This window comes from Oncorhynchus tshawytscha, linkage group LG07 (assembly GCF_018296145.1).
Source record: "Oncorhynchus tshawytscha isolate Ot180627B linkage group LG07, Otsh_v2.0, whole genome shotgun sequence".
Taxonomy (NCBI): Eukaryota; Metazoa; Chordata; class Actinopteri; order Salmoniformes; family Salmonidae; genus Oncorhynchus; species Oncorhynchus tshawytscha.
The window spans coordinates 5115622-5136065 of NC_056435.1; the positions used below are offsets into that span (position 1 = coordinate 5115622).

At 43.2% G+C, this 20444-nt stretch overlaps 2 protein-coding genes across 2 annotated transcripts in view; one reads left to right on the forward strand and one right to left on the reverse strand.

Annotated features, from left to right (window-relative positions):
• Nucleotides 1–20444, reverse strand: part of LOC112253722 (beta-1,3-galactosyltransferase 1-like) — a 115905-nt gene that overhangs the window by 85102 nt on the left and 10359 nt on the right. The gene's annotated exons all lie outside the window — the stretch shown is intronic.
• On the forward strand, nt 7854–8873 carry LOC112253723. The gene is made up of 2 exons (XM_024425684.2): nt 7854–8172; nt 8260–8873. Exons 1-2 carry the CDS (start codon nt 7854–7856, stop codon nt 8613–8615), a joined length of 675 nt encoding a protein of 224 aa, XP_024281452.1. The 3' UTR covers nt 8616–8873.

The window sequence follows — 20444 nt, forward strand, 5'->3', positions numbered from 1 at the left end:
ACATTGATCATTTTACAGAGATGGTTAGGCTGTTTTTATGTTATCCATAGCGTTGGTGACTGTGCTGCTGGCAAAAATTTTATTATGCTTTTTTGCCAAAGTTTACTGACACCAGCCATATTAAACAGGTGTTGAGCGTTCGTAAATGTATCAGTTATTCTGCACCCTGGCACACTTAGATGAGAGTGTTCTGAAATTGGAGTAGATAGCCAGAGTGAATTTACCAGCTACGTCTATCGATAGTGGTTGCAGTGACATCATAAACATTTGAAATAGTTACTTGTGTAACGGGATGTGAAACGGCTAGCTTAGTTAGCGGTGCGCGCTAAATAGCGTTTCAATCGGTGACGTCACTTGCTCTGAGACCTTGAAGTAGTAGTTCCCCTTGCTCTGCAAGGGCCGCGGCTTTTGTGGAGCGATGGGTAATGATGCTTCGTGGGTGACTGTTGTTGATGTGTGCAGAGGGCCCCTGATTCGCGCCCAGGTATGGGCGAGGGGACGGTCTAAAGTTATACTGTTACACTTGCACAGGGGAGTCTTTTGTTTTCACAGATCATACACGTAACGTTAGCTAGCTAGCCAGCTAACAGTATATTTGAACTTGAAATTAAAATGACTTTCTGACAAAATTAGAAACGTGTAATATCTGAAAATGTAGCTAGCTAGACTCTCTTACCGTATACATGGATGGACGCTTCTCAATCTCTGTCATGGACGCCATGTTTGCACTTAGTTTGAAGATGTAATCCAGAGACAGGTGTGTTATACAACAGCCTTCTCTGTGTTCTCTTTTCGACCCCGTCTGCACATTTGCAATCAAACACCATCTCCTTAGCTATCATACTCTAATTCCACTGATTTCAAAAATAGGTCCTCCAGAAAGTGAAGAGCAAAACTTATACAATTCTACAACGTGATATCTTTCAAAAAGACGCATTAGAAAGGATTACCTACACATACTGACCAGCTCATATTATAGACAGAACGGCAACATGGTAGACCAATCCGAACTCATCTCTCGGCATGTCCAGCACACTCATTATCTCAGCCAATCATGGCTAGCGGGAAGGTTGCTCCCTTTTTCGGTGGCTAAACCAACTAGGCTCGTAATTTAACAAATGTATTCATATTTACAGATGTCATACAAGTTTGTTATTACGGTACATGAAAGTTCAAATGTTCCAGAAGGCATTTCTGCCCAAATAAGTTAGTTTACGTTCAAATGGCACTCCTGTGAAGTAGTAACGCACGACATATCCCTAGTTTCCTAAAATGAGTCACATATAGCTAATCCTTTAGGGTTACCGACTTCATAACGTCAGCCCAAGGCACACTTAAACCTAATGAGACCACCTACAGTATTACAGTACAAACCATGCAAGGCTGTGCCAACACATCACTCTTCTCCAGTGCACCTCTGCATCGTTATCCGGAAACACCTCCACTCATTAATCAGACAGAGAGAGAGGCAGTGTCCCAAATGGCAACCTATTCCCAATATAGTGCACAGCCTTATGGGCCGTGGATAAGGAATAGGGTGATATTTGGGACACAGCCAGAGACGAGACACTGGGCCCGTTTTCTTCGTGCAGCATGACGCCACGTGGCGAGGCTGAGAAACATATTAGTCGCTGACAAGTATTGTTGCTCTTCAAATGTTTTACACAAGAAGACAGCAAATGAAGACTGAATAGAACACTGTAGGCGCAGGAACTAAATCCCTATTTTCAAGGACTGGAATACATGCAAATAGGATGCCATTGTCTTTAGGCATCTTTCACAATAGAAACATTGGTATGTTTCTGTGCATTGTATGCAAAGACAAAGCCACGAAGCCAGTGAGTGTTTATCTACCAATGAATCAAGTCAATGTCCAAGGCCTAGGCCAGTAGCAGCCAGCCAGGGAGGATGCAGTACAGTAATGTTCCAATGACATTCAGGAATGGAAATCTCACCACCAGCCCTCCTTCCCCTTGAATATGGAACAGGGCCATAAGTGATTAGACCATTTTGAGAATAAATTAGAGAGCTTGCAACTGGAATTCTAATGTCCATGTTAACCGGTTAGCCAAAGTCCATTTGACATTCACTTTGAGGGTCCTCGTGTAATTCCACTATAATGCAGCTCAACCTTTGCTATATTTTTACCCTTGTGTTCTGAGTTTTGCCAATCTAATTGGGAGAGAAAACTTCCAGTGGATGAGAAGATTGAAAATCAGATTAAAGAAGATTATTGTAAATCAAATCACAGCCCCCCCAAGTAAGGAGAGTATAAAAGCTGTCTGAACTCATGAGTGTGTGTGTGTGTGTGTGTGTGTGTGTGTGTGTGTGTGTGTGTGTGTGTGTGTGTGTGTGTGTGTGTGTGTGTGTGTGTGTGTGTGTGTGTGTGTGTGTGTGTGTGTGTGTGTGTGTTTTGTGTGTGTGTGTGTGTGTGTGCGTGCACGTGTGAATAGAGTATGATTAATATGTGATCATCTGATAGCGTCACTTAGGCATGAACCATTTCAAACATCATCGTGCCAGGGCCCACACAGAGTTTGTCAACTGACACACCACCGTTACATCACTACACCACAATTAGTCTTAACTCAGTGATTAACAGTCAAAGAGCTGCATACCTACACTTTTAAATAACACACGATTCGTACAGAGAGGATGAGACCTCCTCTTCCGAATGCCCTTTTATGAAGCAAAACATACAGACACCACACACACACACAAAGCAGAGGCAAATCTCAGGAGGGAGATGGACAGAAAAGAAGAAGAGAGGAGTGTATAGTGGAGTGGAACCAGCAGCATGCAGGCTGTGTTGTCTGTGCCTCCAGGTGGGTGCTTATCTATTCCAGGGAGATAAGAGAAAAACAAGCGTGCTATCTCCCCCGAGGGCTGGCCTGTGTTGGGTGGTTAACCTCAGAGCGCCTCGCTGCAACCCACAGCAAATGAAACCGAGAGCAAGAACGATACAGCTGAATGCTCACATACCTTCCCTTAGCACACCTATCACCTTGAAATGAGAAATCTATGCCAACACAGCAAAATGTGTATTGTAGGAAAAGCCATACCTTTAACATTCCAAGTAGTGAGCGGAGGTTTAGCGCCTTTCTGCACTGAATAATAATGGTTTATGATGCTTATGATGCAGTGGGCTGTAACATTATTGTATGTGGAAATGATGTTTGTGACAATCTGTGGCTGTGTATCTAGGGAGAGAGAGAGAGAGAGAGAGAGAATGAGAGAGAGAGAGAGGGCGAGTGGAGGAGGAAGGGGGAAGGGATGTGGAGAAAGGGAGGGAGGGAGGGGTATGGAAAGATGATGTATGAACAGAGGGATGAATCAGTTGAAAGACTGGCATTTTCATACCACATGAACATTCCTGGGTGGATGACGTTTGATTTTTTTTTTTTTTATACGGGTAAAACTATGTAATACACAAGACTAAGAATGACAGTATGGATCTCTTACCAACGATCATTGTAATATTTCTATATTTTTAGCAGATCGATTATCGCGTCATTTGACTAAGTTTTGAGATACAATAAGTCCTACAGCAAGTACTGGGAGTAATAGAATAATTGCTAGCCATTCCTGTGATGTTTAGCTGACAGAAAATGTCACCCTGGAGTCTCCTGTCAGAATACCCTGGTAATTCTATTGTGTAGGACTCAGTCCCTCATCCCCATTTCCATTTGGCCTGGACTACAAACAGAAGTTAAACATATTTCTTTTAACTGAAAAACACTGGGTTTAATGAAATTCAGCCTGCCTGCCCACACATTTCCCTTCTCTAGAGTATTTACATAAAAGAGCTGCCCCCCCCACTTCTAAATAGGAGATGCTAGCTACATCAGTGTGAGTTCTGGGTTTGATGCTGTCGTTCTGCTAGAAGCCCATCGCTCATAATTACTGCATTTAGCTATCGCTGGGTCTCGCCTACTAACTGAGCTCAGACCAGTCTTTGCATGCCTCTTCAATTGTACCATATTCCCTACATAGTGCAATAATTCTCCATAAATAGGGGCTAAAAAGGGAAATAGGGAATAGGGTGCCATTTGTGATACATAGTTTATCATCGGCTGAGCTGGGAATCAGTGTAAGACCAACGTTGTGATCGCCCACGTGCCGATACTATATGTCCTATCTAAAAAACAACTGGAAAGGGGGAATGCAATGTAAATTAATTCATTGTTATTGGCGAGATAACAGATGGTGGTGAATGAAGGCATAAGGGGTGTGGTTCTGGCTATAGGGAGCGTCTTTGTGAGGTAGGAGTGATGATGTTCATGTTTGTGCCTCGCACACTCTCTCACTCTCTCCCTCTCTCTCTCTATCTCATCTTTGGTCTTTGTTGAGGTTCTTCTTATCACTCCCATACTCCACATCTGACAGTCGTTGTAGGAGAAGAAGCATCACATAGCTAATCTTTTTATCAACTACTGTGTACAATCATTTGTGAACGCAAAGTCAATACAGCATTGGGATTTAATCGAAGGAATCTTCAAAGACAACATCATAAGGGAGTCGGGTATGACCCGGAGGGTATAAAACAAAGTCATAATGTTATTAATTACCCATGTGAATAATAAAATCTACATTTGACAGTCAGGGATGGTTATTAGCTTTTGCTTGTGAAAAAGCATTTTGGATAAAGGCGTATTAAGAAGATTACAACAGTAATCTATCTCACAACATAATGAAGCAGCTGTCTTTATAGAAGGCTTTCGGATCTTATGCATTTGAGTACTGCTGGTTGGACAGCAGGGTATTTAACTCTCCGATACAGAATCACATGGATAAATAATGCCTGCAAATTGCCACAAACTTCCATCCATGTAATTGCGGTATTGAACATTTCCATGTGAAGGCAGCCTACACCATAATGTGAAATGAATGCATTTCTGAGACGCAAACGAGACACAAAAGATAATGTTCTGCAATGAAATTACCCATTTGATTGTGTTTTCTGCTGTGATTCAATTCACCTTGTGAAAACAGATGCCGATGTGCCACATCTTCCATAATTGTTTCTGTGCAATGTGTTTTTTTTATAGCATCAATTCATAAAACACATTATATTACAATTATAAGCAACACTAGTGCATTCGTATGTTTGTATGAGGAACTTTCCTACCATGACAGACAGCAGCTTGGAGCTGAATTCTGAAAGAGCACCAAGTACGTACGTGCTCATTCCTCACACAGACAAGTAGTATGATACCTCCAAAACAGGAGTGCTTCCATTGAAGTAGAAACAGGAAGAAAGACAGGTTTTTTATTGAAGTAACCCCCACCCATGCAGGAGAAGGTCTCAGGCTATGGCTGGGTGACCTGTGAGTGAGTGTTCTGAAAAGGCCCTTCCTAAGAACAAAAATCACAACACAACATTAACATCGCTATCTGCCGCAGTCTTTCTCTCGGGCTATTGTTCCATCTGTGACATCGTAGCCTTAACAAAAGGTCCCAATGTAAAAGAGGCGTGGACAAAAACAGAGAAGTAAACAAAACAAAAACATGAAGGGCTTTCTTCTGTGGAACACAATGGGCCTGTAACACCCAACCCGCCGAGCGTCGCCGTCCTCCACATATAAACCCCAACAGCTTTCGCCGCGAGATATCAAGCCGCTTTAAATGAGATCTGTCTGTGTTTTGTGTGGTTTTTCAATTTCACAGACCCAGGCCTCCGTGTTTTCTCATGAAATGAACAGACACTAGAAGACTGCCTGTTTAGAGTCACGTGCGCGTGTGTGTTTACACGTCGTGCCTGTCAGGGAACACAGGGGACAAACACGTCCCTGGAGGCTCACAGCGCTGCTCCCCCACTTCTCCGTCAGCCAGGGTCACCATGAAAGACAGGAAAGGACTTGTACGGTGACGGCGTCATAACCAGGCCTGGGATCAATTCAATTCAAATGGCCATTATGATCACGGGAGGTAAATGACAAAAAGAGTTGTCCATGCTTCAGAAAATGTCACTGTTGGAAACTGGAAGCATTGGATATATTCAAATGTTTTTTTTTGCCTAAGGTCTGATTTTCACTCTGGAGCAGGGCTGATTTGTCAGGGAAGCAGAGCTATGATTTGCCTGCTGTCTCTGTGCAGGTGAACGGAGTCCACTAATAATACTGATTTGCTTAAATAGGTACACTGCCAAGACAGGTGGGTTTAGGCAACACAACTCCATTGTTGAGGTCAGAATGCCCTCTGATTATTATCATATCATAATCACCATTAACAACCAATAAAATCATATGAAATTAGGCCTATAGCTGATATTCAGCCAGGTTCAATACATATTTTGTAGCTGTTTCCCTTGCATCAGGATCATAAAGGTCCACTAATAATGATGATGACCACAACGGATTGCACATATACAGAAAATGTTAGACTCTCAAAACGCTTCACATTGTGTGAGGTTGCTCACCCCATCCTGCATTTTCCCCGAATCAACCACATTTCCAAGTCCCTGGAATAAAACCAACCTCTCACAACTGGGGAGTTATGAAACAATAACCTCAACGCCAGGCTGCTGTACATTCAACAAGAATATTTATCATCTGTTTTCTCCTTCTCATCCCATCGCCCACACTGTCCTATAATGACACACCCTCGGGCTCTTGGTACCAACATAAGCCAACTATATAAAAAGGCAACGGTAAACATGTGAATGATGCAGTACCCCCCTTTGGCCAATCAGTGTAATTTTGTAAAGTACATATCTTTATGGCAAGACGCATCATTCACCCAAGTTTTGTCAAAATCAGGCTAGTGATGTCTGAGTTATTGTGTGGGTTAGCTAGACTCATATCCCTGAGCATGTGAGCCAAATTTCATTACTGTGAGTCAAACAGCTCAAGAGATATAAACATGTGCCTGTTATAGCGCCACCATGTGGTCGATGTTGAGGCTTGACAGTGTTTGCAACATGTGTACACATTTTGTTACACACACACACCCATGTGGACGTATATTGGCCAATAGCAGCCGTGTTGGTTTAGGTACTAGTCTGGAAAGTATTCAGCTGAGAGAGCTTTGTCCATAGTTTCGTGCAGATCGGTCATTCGGTGCCAGAGAAGTAGCTTTTTAAGTGTTTTTCACAAACTTCAAAATGGCAGAAAATCCATCATGGCGGACCTTATTGGTCCTGAGGCAAAAGTCTTCCTTGTGATGAGAGAGACCTATGTACCGAATTATGACTTTAGGTCAAACAGGTTGAGGGGCATGACATTTCAAAGATATAATTTTCAATCACTTGTTATAGCGATACCAACTTGCCAAACAGTGTAATTTTGTAAATGCTGGATCTCTATGGCAAGACGCATCATTCACCCAGGTTTCGTCAAAATCAGGCCAGTGCTGTCTGAGATATTACGTGTGACTATCGCATAAACATACTAATGTACTAACAGAAGGAGACAGATCCACAGTCCCCTTCACGATTTCATTGTGGGGGACAATAATATCACTGTAAAATTAATACAATAATGCAACAGCAGGTCTGAAGGCAGGGTGAAGTACCCTGTACAGTACAAGACACAGGACCTAGGTGAAAACATGTGGATCAGCCAATTCATGTTGGAATGCAGCCCTGTCCAGCCTTCTATTTTGCTCTGAGGGAGTGAGGAGTTTTGCATGGCTATTATTTGCCTGAGAGGGAAAGTGGAGATCTAATGTTCAGGGTTAGAGGTAAGAACAGAGAGAGGGTGGGGGGCACAAAGAGCAATGGGATGTTCAGGGGAGAAAAGGAAGCCCTATGATTGGTGGGCTGGGTGTTCCAGGTGGGTGTGGCCAGGTAGATGGAGCAGGTAGAAGAGCAACAGCAGGGTCAGTTCAGCTCCACACCACACTGACTGATCATCATGCAGAGGAAGAGCAGCTTCACTGGGCTCCTCATCACTGCTCTGTGTGCAGTGGCCTCTGGGCTGACCAGCAAAAAGTACTACCATGTGAATAAAATATTGACCTGGCACGGTGCTCAACAGTATTGCCGAGAGCACTACACTGACCTGGCATTCATCAGCAACCAGGAAGAGGCAGAGCTGGTCTTCAACATTAAAGAAACGACCAAGGTGATGTGGATTGGTCTGTACAGAGATAACAATGACCCAATTGGGTGGAAGTGGTCAGGAGGGGAGGACTCAGAGTTCAGGCTTTGGGGAAAGAAAGAACCAAACAAAGGTAAATCTGAGACCTGCGCCAATGTGCTTGATAATGTATGGATTGACACATCATGCAATAATAAACACACTTTTCTCTGCTATGGAGGGGAGAGTGAGCTGATCCTGGTTCAGGAGAATAAGACGTGGATGGAGGCTCTGAAGCACTGCAGGAATCACCACACAGACCTCCCCAGCCTACTCTCTGAGACAGAGCAGCTCCAGGCCCAGAGCAAGATGAAGGGGGCCCAGACGGACCACGTGTGGACGGGCCTGCGCTTCCATGCCGGCTACTGGCTGTGGGTGAACGGGGATGCTCTGGAGTACCAGGCCGGGTTAGGGACCGGGGGAAAGCTGCCCCAGTGCCCAGGCAGTTACCACTGTGGGACCCTGGCCAAAGAAGAAGAGTACTGGGGAATTAGGGACTGTGAGGAGATGATGAACTTCCTCTGCTACAGAAAGTGATTTGACTACATCGGCCAACTGTCTTATCCATATGCCTCCATGTCAATTTTGCCAGGTTTTGAAGGTTGAGGAGCATATTTTATTGCCGTGTGTACAAAGTGTATCTATTACTTACTTACTGTGTGATAAATATACTGAACGTGTATATTCATAATTTAATCAAACTTTCTTTTACTATCAGAAGATACATACAAATATTCATAAAGAAAAAAAAGCTCTAATGGTTTCTGTTTGTTCCTGCTTCATATTGTAGACTGAATATTATTGTCTTACAGAAGATACAGTAGACTTTGCTTCTGCTGGCCTTTTACGAGGCTGGCAACGCTACATTAGAGTTTACTTGATAAGTGATAACTGTAACTTGATAACTGTGGCCAGAGTTGACATACATGCAATATGTCATCGGTGTGGGAGATGTGCTATTCCTCTTCACGTAAGGGAACATGTTTTCCCTATCTTCTATAGCAGGGATGGCAACTTTGGTCAGTGGGTCCACAAAAAAACAGAACTCATCATGTTTGCAGTTTTTAATATGATAACTGATGATCAATGGGCCCCACCCCGGGCGGTAATAGGACCATGCTTACTACAAGTTTAGATAGCTGGCAGCTAGACTCATTTACCAATCTCATTTGTTTTAGCTGACATGGGCTAATTGAGTGACTGCTGATGCACAACCAATTTTTTAAATTGCACATTGGATATTCTATTATTCTAACTCTCAACAGTAAGTTGAGACCCCGACTGAGTTCCAAAAAAAAGTATTATTATTATTTTTTAAATATTGGTCTGCGGTGGGGTCCAAAGTGGGGTCCAGTTGACCATCCCTGTGCGATAGCATGCACCAGCTGAGACACAGGTAAACAGAACCGGCAGGGCTGGCCACCTGCTGTCACCCTTCTTTTCCTACGTCTCATCCTCCGTCTCGCTCCGGGGCCTACCCGCTCTTCATGGTAGCAGCCTCATCAGCATTCACTCAGGGGAGCACCTGCTGCTGCTGAGTTGGATGCTCCACCGTTATTGGATCGCTAATCTGTTCCTGGGAGGCCTTTCAGACAGGCGAACGCTGGAGGACACGGTAATAAGCCATCTACAGGGGCTGTAATGATAAACTTTGAGCACGGCAAGGCGTGAGAATACAACGGCGGCCCAGACACGTCTGGGTTTGTGAGGAAAAACGGAAAAAAGACAGTCGGTTGGTTGTCGGTTGCTTGCCAGCTAGGCCCGGCACCTTCCGGAAGCACAGAGTTATTGCTTTTATCTGAAGACTGCTCCGGTTTTCACCCCCAATAAATCACAGCACTCGATATTACAGCGGGGGAGATGGTGGAGGAACCTGGCCTGCAAACCATCTGGTCTCTGTGTCTCACAGACTACTATGCCAATCTCCTGGAACATTGAGTGCTTGCTCAATGGTGATGAATATACTGTAGCCTAGCTACCAGCGGAGAAAAATGTATTTCTCAAATTTGGTTTCACTTTACTGTACCGAGGCTGCTCTGTAAAAACCTCCAACTGTGACTGAAAGCGATTCATTCTTGCAGTGAAACTATCTCTTATTATTTTCCTACAATGCACCCACAAATGACTTATGACTCTTGGAGATCCATTACATTTCCACCTCCAATATTAATTAGAAACCACAAAGGACGATGCCCTTAGACTGTAATATTTCTCAATTCGGTAACACTTGACACACAGCGTCATAACACATAATCATGTCATAATACGTCATAACAGCTGACATAACTTGTCATAACCTGTCATAAAATGGTCATAAAGCTGTCATGACACATATATTTACATCTGTTGGGACATATATCGCGTTATTTTATGGCTGGTTATGACACCGACATAAGAGGGTCAAACCCCAATTTTATTCAAATGTGTTTTTTCCTTGCTGAGAAGATTCCTTTTGTTTTAAAGTTTGTTTCTTAAATCGCTTGTTGTTGTAATTAATTATATACAGTCATGTTTTTTCCCCATCATATTTTAAATAACTGGTAGAAAATACACTTTATGACACTGTCAAGAAGCATTATGACCATCCTGTATCATTTTACTTGGACTAAGTAAATACACATTATAACACTGTCAAGAAGCATTATGACCATCATAATCATATAAGCCAGATAGGCCGATCACGTCCATGCCATTATGTCAGTTATCAGTCAAAAAGAGGGAGACTTGTCCTGCTCCTGCATTCATCCCAGTAATCAGCAACAGAGCATTGGGGTAGTTGCATGTCTCAAATAAATGTGTGTGCAATTACAATGATAATTTAATATGGTCAATTTCAGAAAATGTTATATAACATAAACATACTGTTGACGGGTAAATTATGGTGTAATGGAATGTTTTTCCTTGTGTGGTAGGATTTTGTGGGTTTTGACACTCTTATGTAAGTGTCATAACCAGCCATTTAATGACACAATATATGTCACAACAAGTTTAAATATATGTGTCATGACAGTGTTATGACCATATTATGACAGGTGTATGACACGTTATGTCTGCAGTTATGACATATTATGACATGGTTATGACCGTGTCATAACATGTTATGACGCTGGGTAAGGTGTTACCCTCAATTCCTTTCTATTTTGCTAGCCAGGCAATGAGTTACTTTGTCTCACTAAACCTCATCAACAGTAATGATAGTCTATAATGAAAACAAGATGCCCCAAAAGAGAGAACAATTCTAGGAGAGAGTTTCATAGAGAAAGATACAATCAAACATTTAAGCGTTGAGCACAAAGCAAAAAAAACGAAATGTCGGATAATATAGCAGATAGCTGTCGTAAAACAGATGCTGCTTGGCCTAATGGCTGTATGTTTGGCTTTTAAACAGCAGAACCCATTGGTTCTGTGGTTATAAGAATCACAGTGTGGCCGCCACATCTTTGATTCAGAGCTGTGATCAACACTGCAGAGCAGACATGGGCTGTAAAGTACTGGTGGTGCGCTTAATGGCTCTCAGTTGATGTTTCGCTGGGAAGAGTGATGCATGCATCCTTGACGGTGTCTTTTTTACGAGACAAAATGATTGCATGTAGCCTCCGTTCTTTTGATCTCTCTCCAACCACTGCCAGTCTTTAATGCCCCAAACTGAAATGCCCAACAAATGAATAGCGCATATGCATAACACTTTTTCCATTTGGGCTGACATCCACTACTCTGTTGGCAGAGTACGGGGTCAATAATGGACCATTCATTATCGTTGAACAATGGTGAAGAGCAGCACAGTGGTAAATGGCTTGTGGTAAGATGTCCAAGAGGAACAGATGGCGAATTAAAGTTGAGATATGTTGCATGATGGTGGATGGAACACTGTCAAAAGTTACAGGTTTGGAATACGGATATACTGCTACTCTCAGAACTGGCAATTTAAGCAGGAGGCTAAGAGCAGTACAAGAGATAAATAAGAATTGACAGAAACAATGAATGAGTAGGGCTGTTGCGTTGACCGTATTACCGCCACACTGTTTAGCCACGGCAATTAGGCTTCTCCAAGCTCTGATGTTGCCGATGGTCATTAGTAAACTTGCTTACCTGGTACTCAGTACTCCATTGTCACTCTAATCACTCTGACATCAATGCAAATGTATTCGAAAATCTAATCAAACACTTCTTGAGAGCCCATGAGCTCATGTTGCGTAACATTTCTATAGGCATGAAAATGAACCACAGGAAAAGTGTCCTCCATCCACTCTTAAATAAAGCATAGATGACATGTGTTATTTCCCGCTGCCCCTATTGACCAGGGATGTTCTGTAGATAAGTGCGAAAATGACTATGTTCCTGTCCTGCTAAGCATTCAAAATGTAACGAGTACTTTTGGGTGTCAAGGAAAACGTATGGAGTAAAAAGTACAATATTTTCTTAAGGAATGTATGTAGTGGTGTAAAAGTAAAAGTAGTCAAAAATAGCACTGCCGAGCTGGCGACCATCGTAGAGACAGTCCAGCATTACGAGGACAGTCTTTCCAGACTCGGCAGCGCCATGGACAGCATGCTGGCAACCATCCTGCGTTTGGAGGGGAATGTGCAGTCCCTCCAGTCTCTAGGACTAGTTCCGGCATAAGGCCCCAAACAACCACTACCTGCCTCCGTCCTATCTGAGCCGGTCCGCGGAATACCCGTCCCTCCCGGAGCGCTTTGAAGGTGCGCCAGCGAGATGCAAGGGATTCCTTCTGCAATGCTACCTGTACCTCACTCTCCACACCGAGGCTGTCTTTAAAAAAATATATATACAGTGCCTTGCGAAAGTATTCGGCCCCCTTGAACTTTGCGACCTTTTGCCACATTTCAGGCTTCAAAAATAAAGATATAAAACTGTATTTTTTTGTGAAGAATCAACAACAAGTGGGACACAATCATGAAGTGGAACGACATTTATTGGATATTTCAAACTTTTTTAACAAATCAAAAACTGAAAAATTGGGCGTGCAAAATTATTCAGCCCCTTTACTTTCAGTGCAGCAAACTCTCTCCAGAAGTTCAGTGAGGATCTCTGAATGATCCAATGTTGACCTAAATTACTAATGATGATAAATACAATCCATCTGTGTGTAATCAAGTCTCCGTATAAATGCACCTGCACTGTGATAGTCTCAGAGGTCCGTTAAAAGCGCAGAGAGCATCATGAAGAACAAGGAACACACCAGGCAGGTCCGAGATACTGTTGTGAAGAAGTTTAAAGCCGGATTTGGATACAAAAAGATTTCCCAAGCTTTAAACATCCCAAGGAGCACTGTGCAAGCGATAATATTGAAATGGAAGGAGTATCAGACCACTGCAAATCTACCAAGACCTGGCCGTCCCTCTAAACTTTCAGCTCATACAAGGAGAAGACTGATCAGAGATGCAGCCAAGAGGCCCAAGATCACTCTGGATGAACTGCAGAGATCTACAGCTGAGGTGGGAGACTCTGTCCATAGGACAACAATCAGTCGTATATTGCACAAATCTGGCCTTTATGGAAGAGTGGCAAGAGGAAAGCCATTTCTTAAAGATATCCATAAAAAGTGTTGTTTAAAGTTTGCCACAAGCCACCTGGGAGACACACCAAACATGTGGAAGAAGGTGCTCTGGTCAGATGAAACCAAAATTGAACTTTTTGGCAACAATGCAAAACGTTATGTTTGGCGTAAAAGCAACACAGCTCATCACCCTGAACACACCATCCCCACTGTCAAACATGGTGGTGGCAGCATCATGGTTTGGGCCTGCTTTTCTTCAGCAGGGACAGGGAAGATGGTTAAAATTGATGGGAAGATGGATGGAGCCAAATACAGGACCATTCTGGAAGAAAACCTGATGGAGTCTGCAAAAGACCTGAGCCTGGGACGGAGATTTGTTTTCCAACAAGACAATGATCCAAAACATAAAGCAAAATCTACAATGGAATGGTTCAAAAATAAACATATCCAGGTGTTAGAATGGCCAAGTCAAAGTCCAGACCTGAATCCATTCGAGAATCTGTGGAAAGAACTGAAAACTGCTGTTCACAAATGCTCTCCATCCAACCTCACTGAGCTCGAGCTGTTTTGCAAGGAGGAATGGGAAAAAATGTCAGTCTCTCAATGTGCAAAACTGATAGAGACATACCCCAAGCGACTTACAGCTGTAATCGCAGCAAAAGGTGGCGCTACAAAGTATTAACTTAAGGGGGCTGAATAATTTTGCACGCCCAATTTTTCAGTTTTTGATTTGTTAAAAAAGTTTGAAATATCCAATAAATGTCGTTCCACTTCATGATTGTGTCCCACTTGTTGTTGATTCTTCACAAAAAAATACAGTTTTATATCTTTATGTTTGAAACCTGAAATGTGGCAAAAGGTCACAAAGTTCAAGGGGGCCGAATACTTTCGCAAGGCACTGTATATTACCTTTATTTAACTAGGCAAGTCAGTTAAGAACAAATTCTTATTTTCAATGACGGCCTAGGAACAGTGGGTTAACTGCCTGTTCAGGGGCAGAACGACAGATTTGTACCTTGTCAGCTCGGGGGTTTGAACTTGCAACCTTCCGGTTACTCGTCCAACGCTCTAACCATTAGACTACCCTGCCGCCCCCGGGAGAGACAGGGTTGCCACCGTCATCTCGGGACTGGCCTTGACGGGCCCTGGACTGTGGTGCAGCGTTCTGGGAAATGGTCGGGACCCGAGGTTGAGTCCTACGAGCGCTTCCTCTTCCACTCTGTGTTTGATCATCCTGTGGAGGGCCGAGAGGGGGGTGAGCGCCTACTCCGATTACGCCAGAGATCTAGGACCGCCTCGGAGTTCGCCTGTGAGTTCCGGACCATCGCAGCCTCCACCGGATGGAACGAGTCGGCTCTGGTCACTGGGAAATCTTGGTGGTCAAGAAGGCTCTGAAGGCGTAGAGGCACTGGCTGGAGAGGTCCAAACACCCTTTCCTGGTGTGGACGGACGACCACAACCTGGAGTACATCAGGGCAGCGAAGAGGGTAAACCCGAGACAGGCCAGGTGGGCTCTATTCTTCGCCAGGTTCCAATTCCCGCTTTCATATAGGCCAGGCTCGAAGAACGTGAAAGCAGACACCCTGTCTTGCCTCTATGACGAAGAGGAGAGGAGACCCCCATCATCCCTCTGTCCCATATCATCACACCAGTGGTGTGATGCACCTGTGCATGCACAGTGCCCGGAGAATCGCACGGGCGTGCGGGACCGTCTCCTCACCTGGGCACACACGGCGCCTGTGTCGGGTCATCCTGGGATAAGCTGTACCATCGCCTGCCTGACTGAGAAGTACTGGTGGCCCACCTTGGCTAGGGACGCCCACCTCCGCAGTGAGGCGCTTGTTTTCTGTCAAGGCGATCAGGTCTGGCTCTCCACCCGGAACTTGCCCCTCCTCCTGCCCTGCAGGAAGCTGAGCCAGCGGTTTGTGGGGCCGTTTAAAGTCCCAAGGAGGGTTAATGAGGTAAGGTACCGTTTGCAACTCCCTGCTGATTACCGCATTAACCTGACTTTTCATGTGTCTCTCCTCAGGCCAGTGGTGCCTGGTCCCCTCGCTGAGGCTGGACCCAGTGACGCCCCGCCTCCTCCTCTGGACATTGAGGGAGGTCCGGCGTACTCAGTCCGTGAAGTCCCAGTCCGTGAAGTCCTGGATTCGAGGTGTCGGGCGGGGCGTCTCCAGTAACTCATCGTATGGGAGGGGTACGGCTCAGAGGAGTGGTCCTGGGTTCCTGCGGTGGACATCCTGGACGATTCTCTGACCAGGGATTTTCACCGTTGGCGCCCTGACCAACGCACACCGCGTACTTGTGGTCCTCCCCGAGGCCGTGGACGACGGTGTCGTCCAGCTGGTACAGCGCATCAGGGGGTACTGTCACAGATCCCCCAGGTACTGCTGCTCATTCCGTTCACCAGCTCCGGAGGTCTACGACATCGGCCTTCTAGACATCACTGAATTGGATACCTTACCACCAACCCCAGACTGTCTTGTCTCATTACACAAACCTGGTTCCCATTCCCCCTGATTAGTATGTATTATGTGATTAGTATTATATGTGCCCTCTGTTCCCCATTGTCCTTGTCAATTATTGTCCCCATGTCCATTGGTCTTGTGAGTACCTGTGCTCTGTTGTATCGGCTTTCGTACTTCGTGTTATTGTGCACTTGTTATTACGGGTCTCGTCCCTTGTATTATTTAGAGGTTTTACACCTCGCTCTTTTGTTTGGGTTACATCACTGTGTTATGTATATACTTATTTGTTTTGGGCTTCGTCCCCGACGTTTTCATGACGTACTTTATTTTGGGTGGAGAAATAAAAAACCCTATTATGTAGTATTTTTTACTTAAGTACTTGTTACGATTTTCTTCCATCGAAGGAGAGTCAGACCAAAATGCAGCGTGGTTGATAATATACATCTTTAATAAAGATGAACACGAACAATACAAAACAACAAACGGACCGTGAAAACCTATACAGCCTATCTGGTGAAAACAAAACACTGAGACAGGAACAATCACCCACGAAACACTCAAAGAATATGGCTGCCTAAATATGGTTCCCAATCAGAGACAACGATAATCACCTGCCTCTGATTGAGAACCGCCTCAGGCAACCATAGACTTTGTTAGAACACCCCACTAAGCCACAATCCCAAAACCTACGAAAAGCCCCAATACACAAACACACCACAAAATAAACCCATGTCACACCCTGGCCTGACCAAATAAATAAAGAAAACACAAAATACTAAGACCAGGGCGTGACAGTACTTTACACCACTGCTTTTGATAATGGTGTTTTCCCACGAATGGAAAATTTGCGCTTATAGCCTACTGCCATGTGCGCATTGCAGCGCTTATAATGTCAAGAAATAGCCTAATAGTTTATCAACATTTTAAGCTAAACATTCTGATCAATTGCATCCGACAACTGTCCCAGACTATGTTTGGAATATTTATTTATTGCACAGAATAGAACAGGTCGACTTTTGTACTATGGGGGATAGTAGATTGATAGGCTAGTGCTTTTGCTGTTCGTTAGGCCTAATCATTTTATTAGCTGTTGAAAAGTAAATGTGTACAGTTCTTCCAATATCTTCAATATGCACCTCGGAATTGGATAAGAACATGCGCAGTTGCATCCTCGATGTGTCTGCCTTCACTTGTAGACTGTGAGAAAGACTAGACCACGTGTATTCTTCATACTATAAAATAATATAAAATAATGCCACGGAATTCTAAGCTAATCTTGTCTGCTAAATGAACTAGTGTAGCCCACAGCCATTTGGCATAGCCACATCAGTGGCTTGTAGGCTCTGTGTGGAAGCCTGCAGATGCTAAATGTGTTTATGTTAATTAACAGTCAATTACCGTGAGACCCACAGTTATTTGCTTGACAATCACCAGCTGACTAAATTTTGTGACCGCCACAGACTTAATCACGAGCTCATCTTAATTTAGCTGGAAGGGTCAGGAGACATGAAAAATATAAATTTTAACTTAGTAGATCAAGACTAATGATAACTATCAACAACATTTATAAGAGATTGGTTATTTGGACACACATCGCTAGATGCTTGGGAATATGTCAGGAAAGAATATTCCAGATGGCACAATTTATTAGAATTTTTTAAAATTATTCTTTGCTAAGGCGATGTGATAAGCACAGTGAACAGAAGTATATTTCGCTACAAGCCAATATAAAGAGATTGATGTGCATCTGAAGTCTAAGCTTGGTTTTTTTCTCCATCATGTGGAGTTATCAGATCACTCATCATAATCACTCCATCCCTTCCCAATTTTCTGGGTCGCTGGCAGATGCTCCTAAGCACAATGAGATTAAATCAGTATTGTATAAAGATCAAGGAGTTTGCTATCAAAGATTTAATCAAAAGGAGGCTCATCACATATTTCAGTTTCGGGAAAGACTCAATGGCTTTATGTACTGATGTACAGTGGTGTAAAAAGTACCCAATTGTCATACTTGAGTTTAAGTAGATGTAATTGCAAAAATATACTTAAGTATCAAATGTAGAAGTAAATGTATAAATCATTTGAAATGACTTCTATTTGGCAATCCAAATGGCGCAATTTTCTTGCATTTTTATTTTATTTACGGACAGTCAAAGGTACACTCCAACACTCCCAGATCAGAGCCAGTGGGGATGACCAGGGATGTTCTCTTGATAAGTGTGTGAATTGGACCATTTCCTGTCCTGTTAAGCATTCAGAATTTTGTACTTTTGGGTGTCACGGAAAAACATACATTATTTCTTTAGGAATGAGGTGGAGTAAAAGTAATAGTTGTCAAAAATGTAAATAGTAGAGTACAGATACCAAAAAAAACTACTTAAGTAGGACTTTCAAGTATTTTTGCTTAAGTACTTTACACCACTCCTGATGCATAAACTGGTCCTGGGTCAGTTGACAGCAAGTTGAAATGTGCACAGGACAAAGTGAGAAAGGAAAAGGAAAGGGGGATACCTATTCAGTTAAACAACTGAATGCATTCAACTGAAATGTGTCTTCCACATTTAACCCAACCCCTCTGAGAGGTGCGGAAGGCTGCCTTAATCAACATCCACGTCTTCGGTGTCCGGAAAGGGCCAAGGGAGCATAATGTGTGTCACGGAAGCAATCCTTGTTGCATTGAACAGATTCAATAGAATTCCTCCTTTCATAAGGTCATTGATAGCATCTGATAAACATCTGAAAAAATTGCTGGAGTATTACAGACTCGTGGTAATCATGATGTATAATACGTATACTCAAGACATAATCCAGTATCTTCCCTTGTGTGAGATCATCCCATCCAAGGCCCTGTGCTTATTAAATACAAACATCATCCAGAAACTGTAATCAACTGCATCATGAAATATGCATGGGCTCAACAAATGAGAGATGATATTGTGTGCAACACATCACAACGCCCCTATCATGAAGCAATGCCATTTTGTGTAGCCTGCGAAAGGAAAATAAGGACTTAAGGAGACAGATGCTTTGCTAAGAAATGGCTAAATCCAAACATCTGGATTACAGTTGAAGTACAAGTCAGGTCGATTTACTCTTTTTGACCGCAACAGATGATGTTCTTTAAAACCTTGTTAAACTACAAAATGCAATACATTCAACACCCATGTTCAAATCCCTGTTGAAATGCCTACAGTACTGGGGGTCTCGTCAAGAATAAACTGTGAAAACGGTGACCTCTATATGTACAGTAGCATCACATGATTAAACAAAAACAAAACAACTACGAATTAAAGGACAATAATGTAAGTAGTGCACACAATTGATTTCAAATTCCCCTCAGGAGGGATAACAGAGCATTCCTTCATCCTTAAGTCATAGATATTCTTTCCCACAATTCCCAGGGGACAGTAAATACACACAATTTGGCTCAAGCATTTTGGATTTGAGATCAAATATTTCATGAGGTCTGTAACGGTTTTCTAGTGGTGATGAAGGAGAGTCGGACCAAACTGCAGCGTGTCGATTGAGATTCATGTTTAATCAAATAAAGAAACACGAACACTACACAAAACAATAAACGTAATCGAAACCGAAACAGCCTATCTAGTGCAAACTAACCGAGAGTACACATAGGACACTAAGGACAATCACCCACGACAAACTCAAAGAATATGGCTGCCTAAATATGGTTCCCAATCAGAGACAACGATAAGCACCTGCCTCTGATTGAGAACCACTCCAGACAGCCATAGACTTTGCTAGACAACCCACTAAGCTACAATCCGAATACCACCACCAAAACCCCAAGACAAACACACCACAATTACAAAAACCCCATGCCACACCCTGGCCTGACCAAATACATAAAGATAAACACAAAATACTTTGACCAGGGCGTGACAAGGTCACAGTATGTAAGAGTATTTTCACCTGATGACAAAAAAAATCATAAGCATTTTGACAAATTCACGTAAATGTAAGTGTATTCAAGTATGCAAAATGTTAGTATTTGGTCCCATATTCCTAGCCCGCAATGATTACATTAAGCTTGTGATTCTACAAACTTGTTGGATGCATTTGCAGTTTTTTGGGGGGTTTGTGATTCAGATTATGCTTTGCCCAATAGGAACTGAATGGTGCATAATGTCATGTTGTCGTCATTGTTATTGTAAATAAGAATAGAAGATGTTTCTGAACACTTCTACATTAATGTGGATGCTACCATGAATATGGATAATCATGAATAATGATGAGTGAGAAAGTTACAAAAGAACAAAGATTATACACCCCCCCCCAAAAAAATGCAAACTTCCCCTGTTTATTGGTAATGGAGAGATGTTGGATCAGGGCCGGGCTACTGCATTTGAGGCCCCGGGGCAC

Bases quoted from the DNA above. Each gene is read 5' to 3' on its own strand.
- LOC112253723 (XM_024425684.2), top strand. From the start codon at position 7,854: ATGCAGAGGAAGAGCAGCTTCACTGGGCTCCTCATCACTGCTCTGTGT. The intron at 8,173-8,259 runs GTAAATCTGAGA...TCTGCTATGGAG, and splicing joins AAAGAAAGAACCAAACAAAG to GGGAGAGTGAGCTGATCCTG.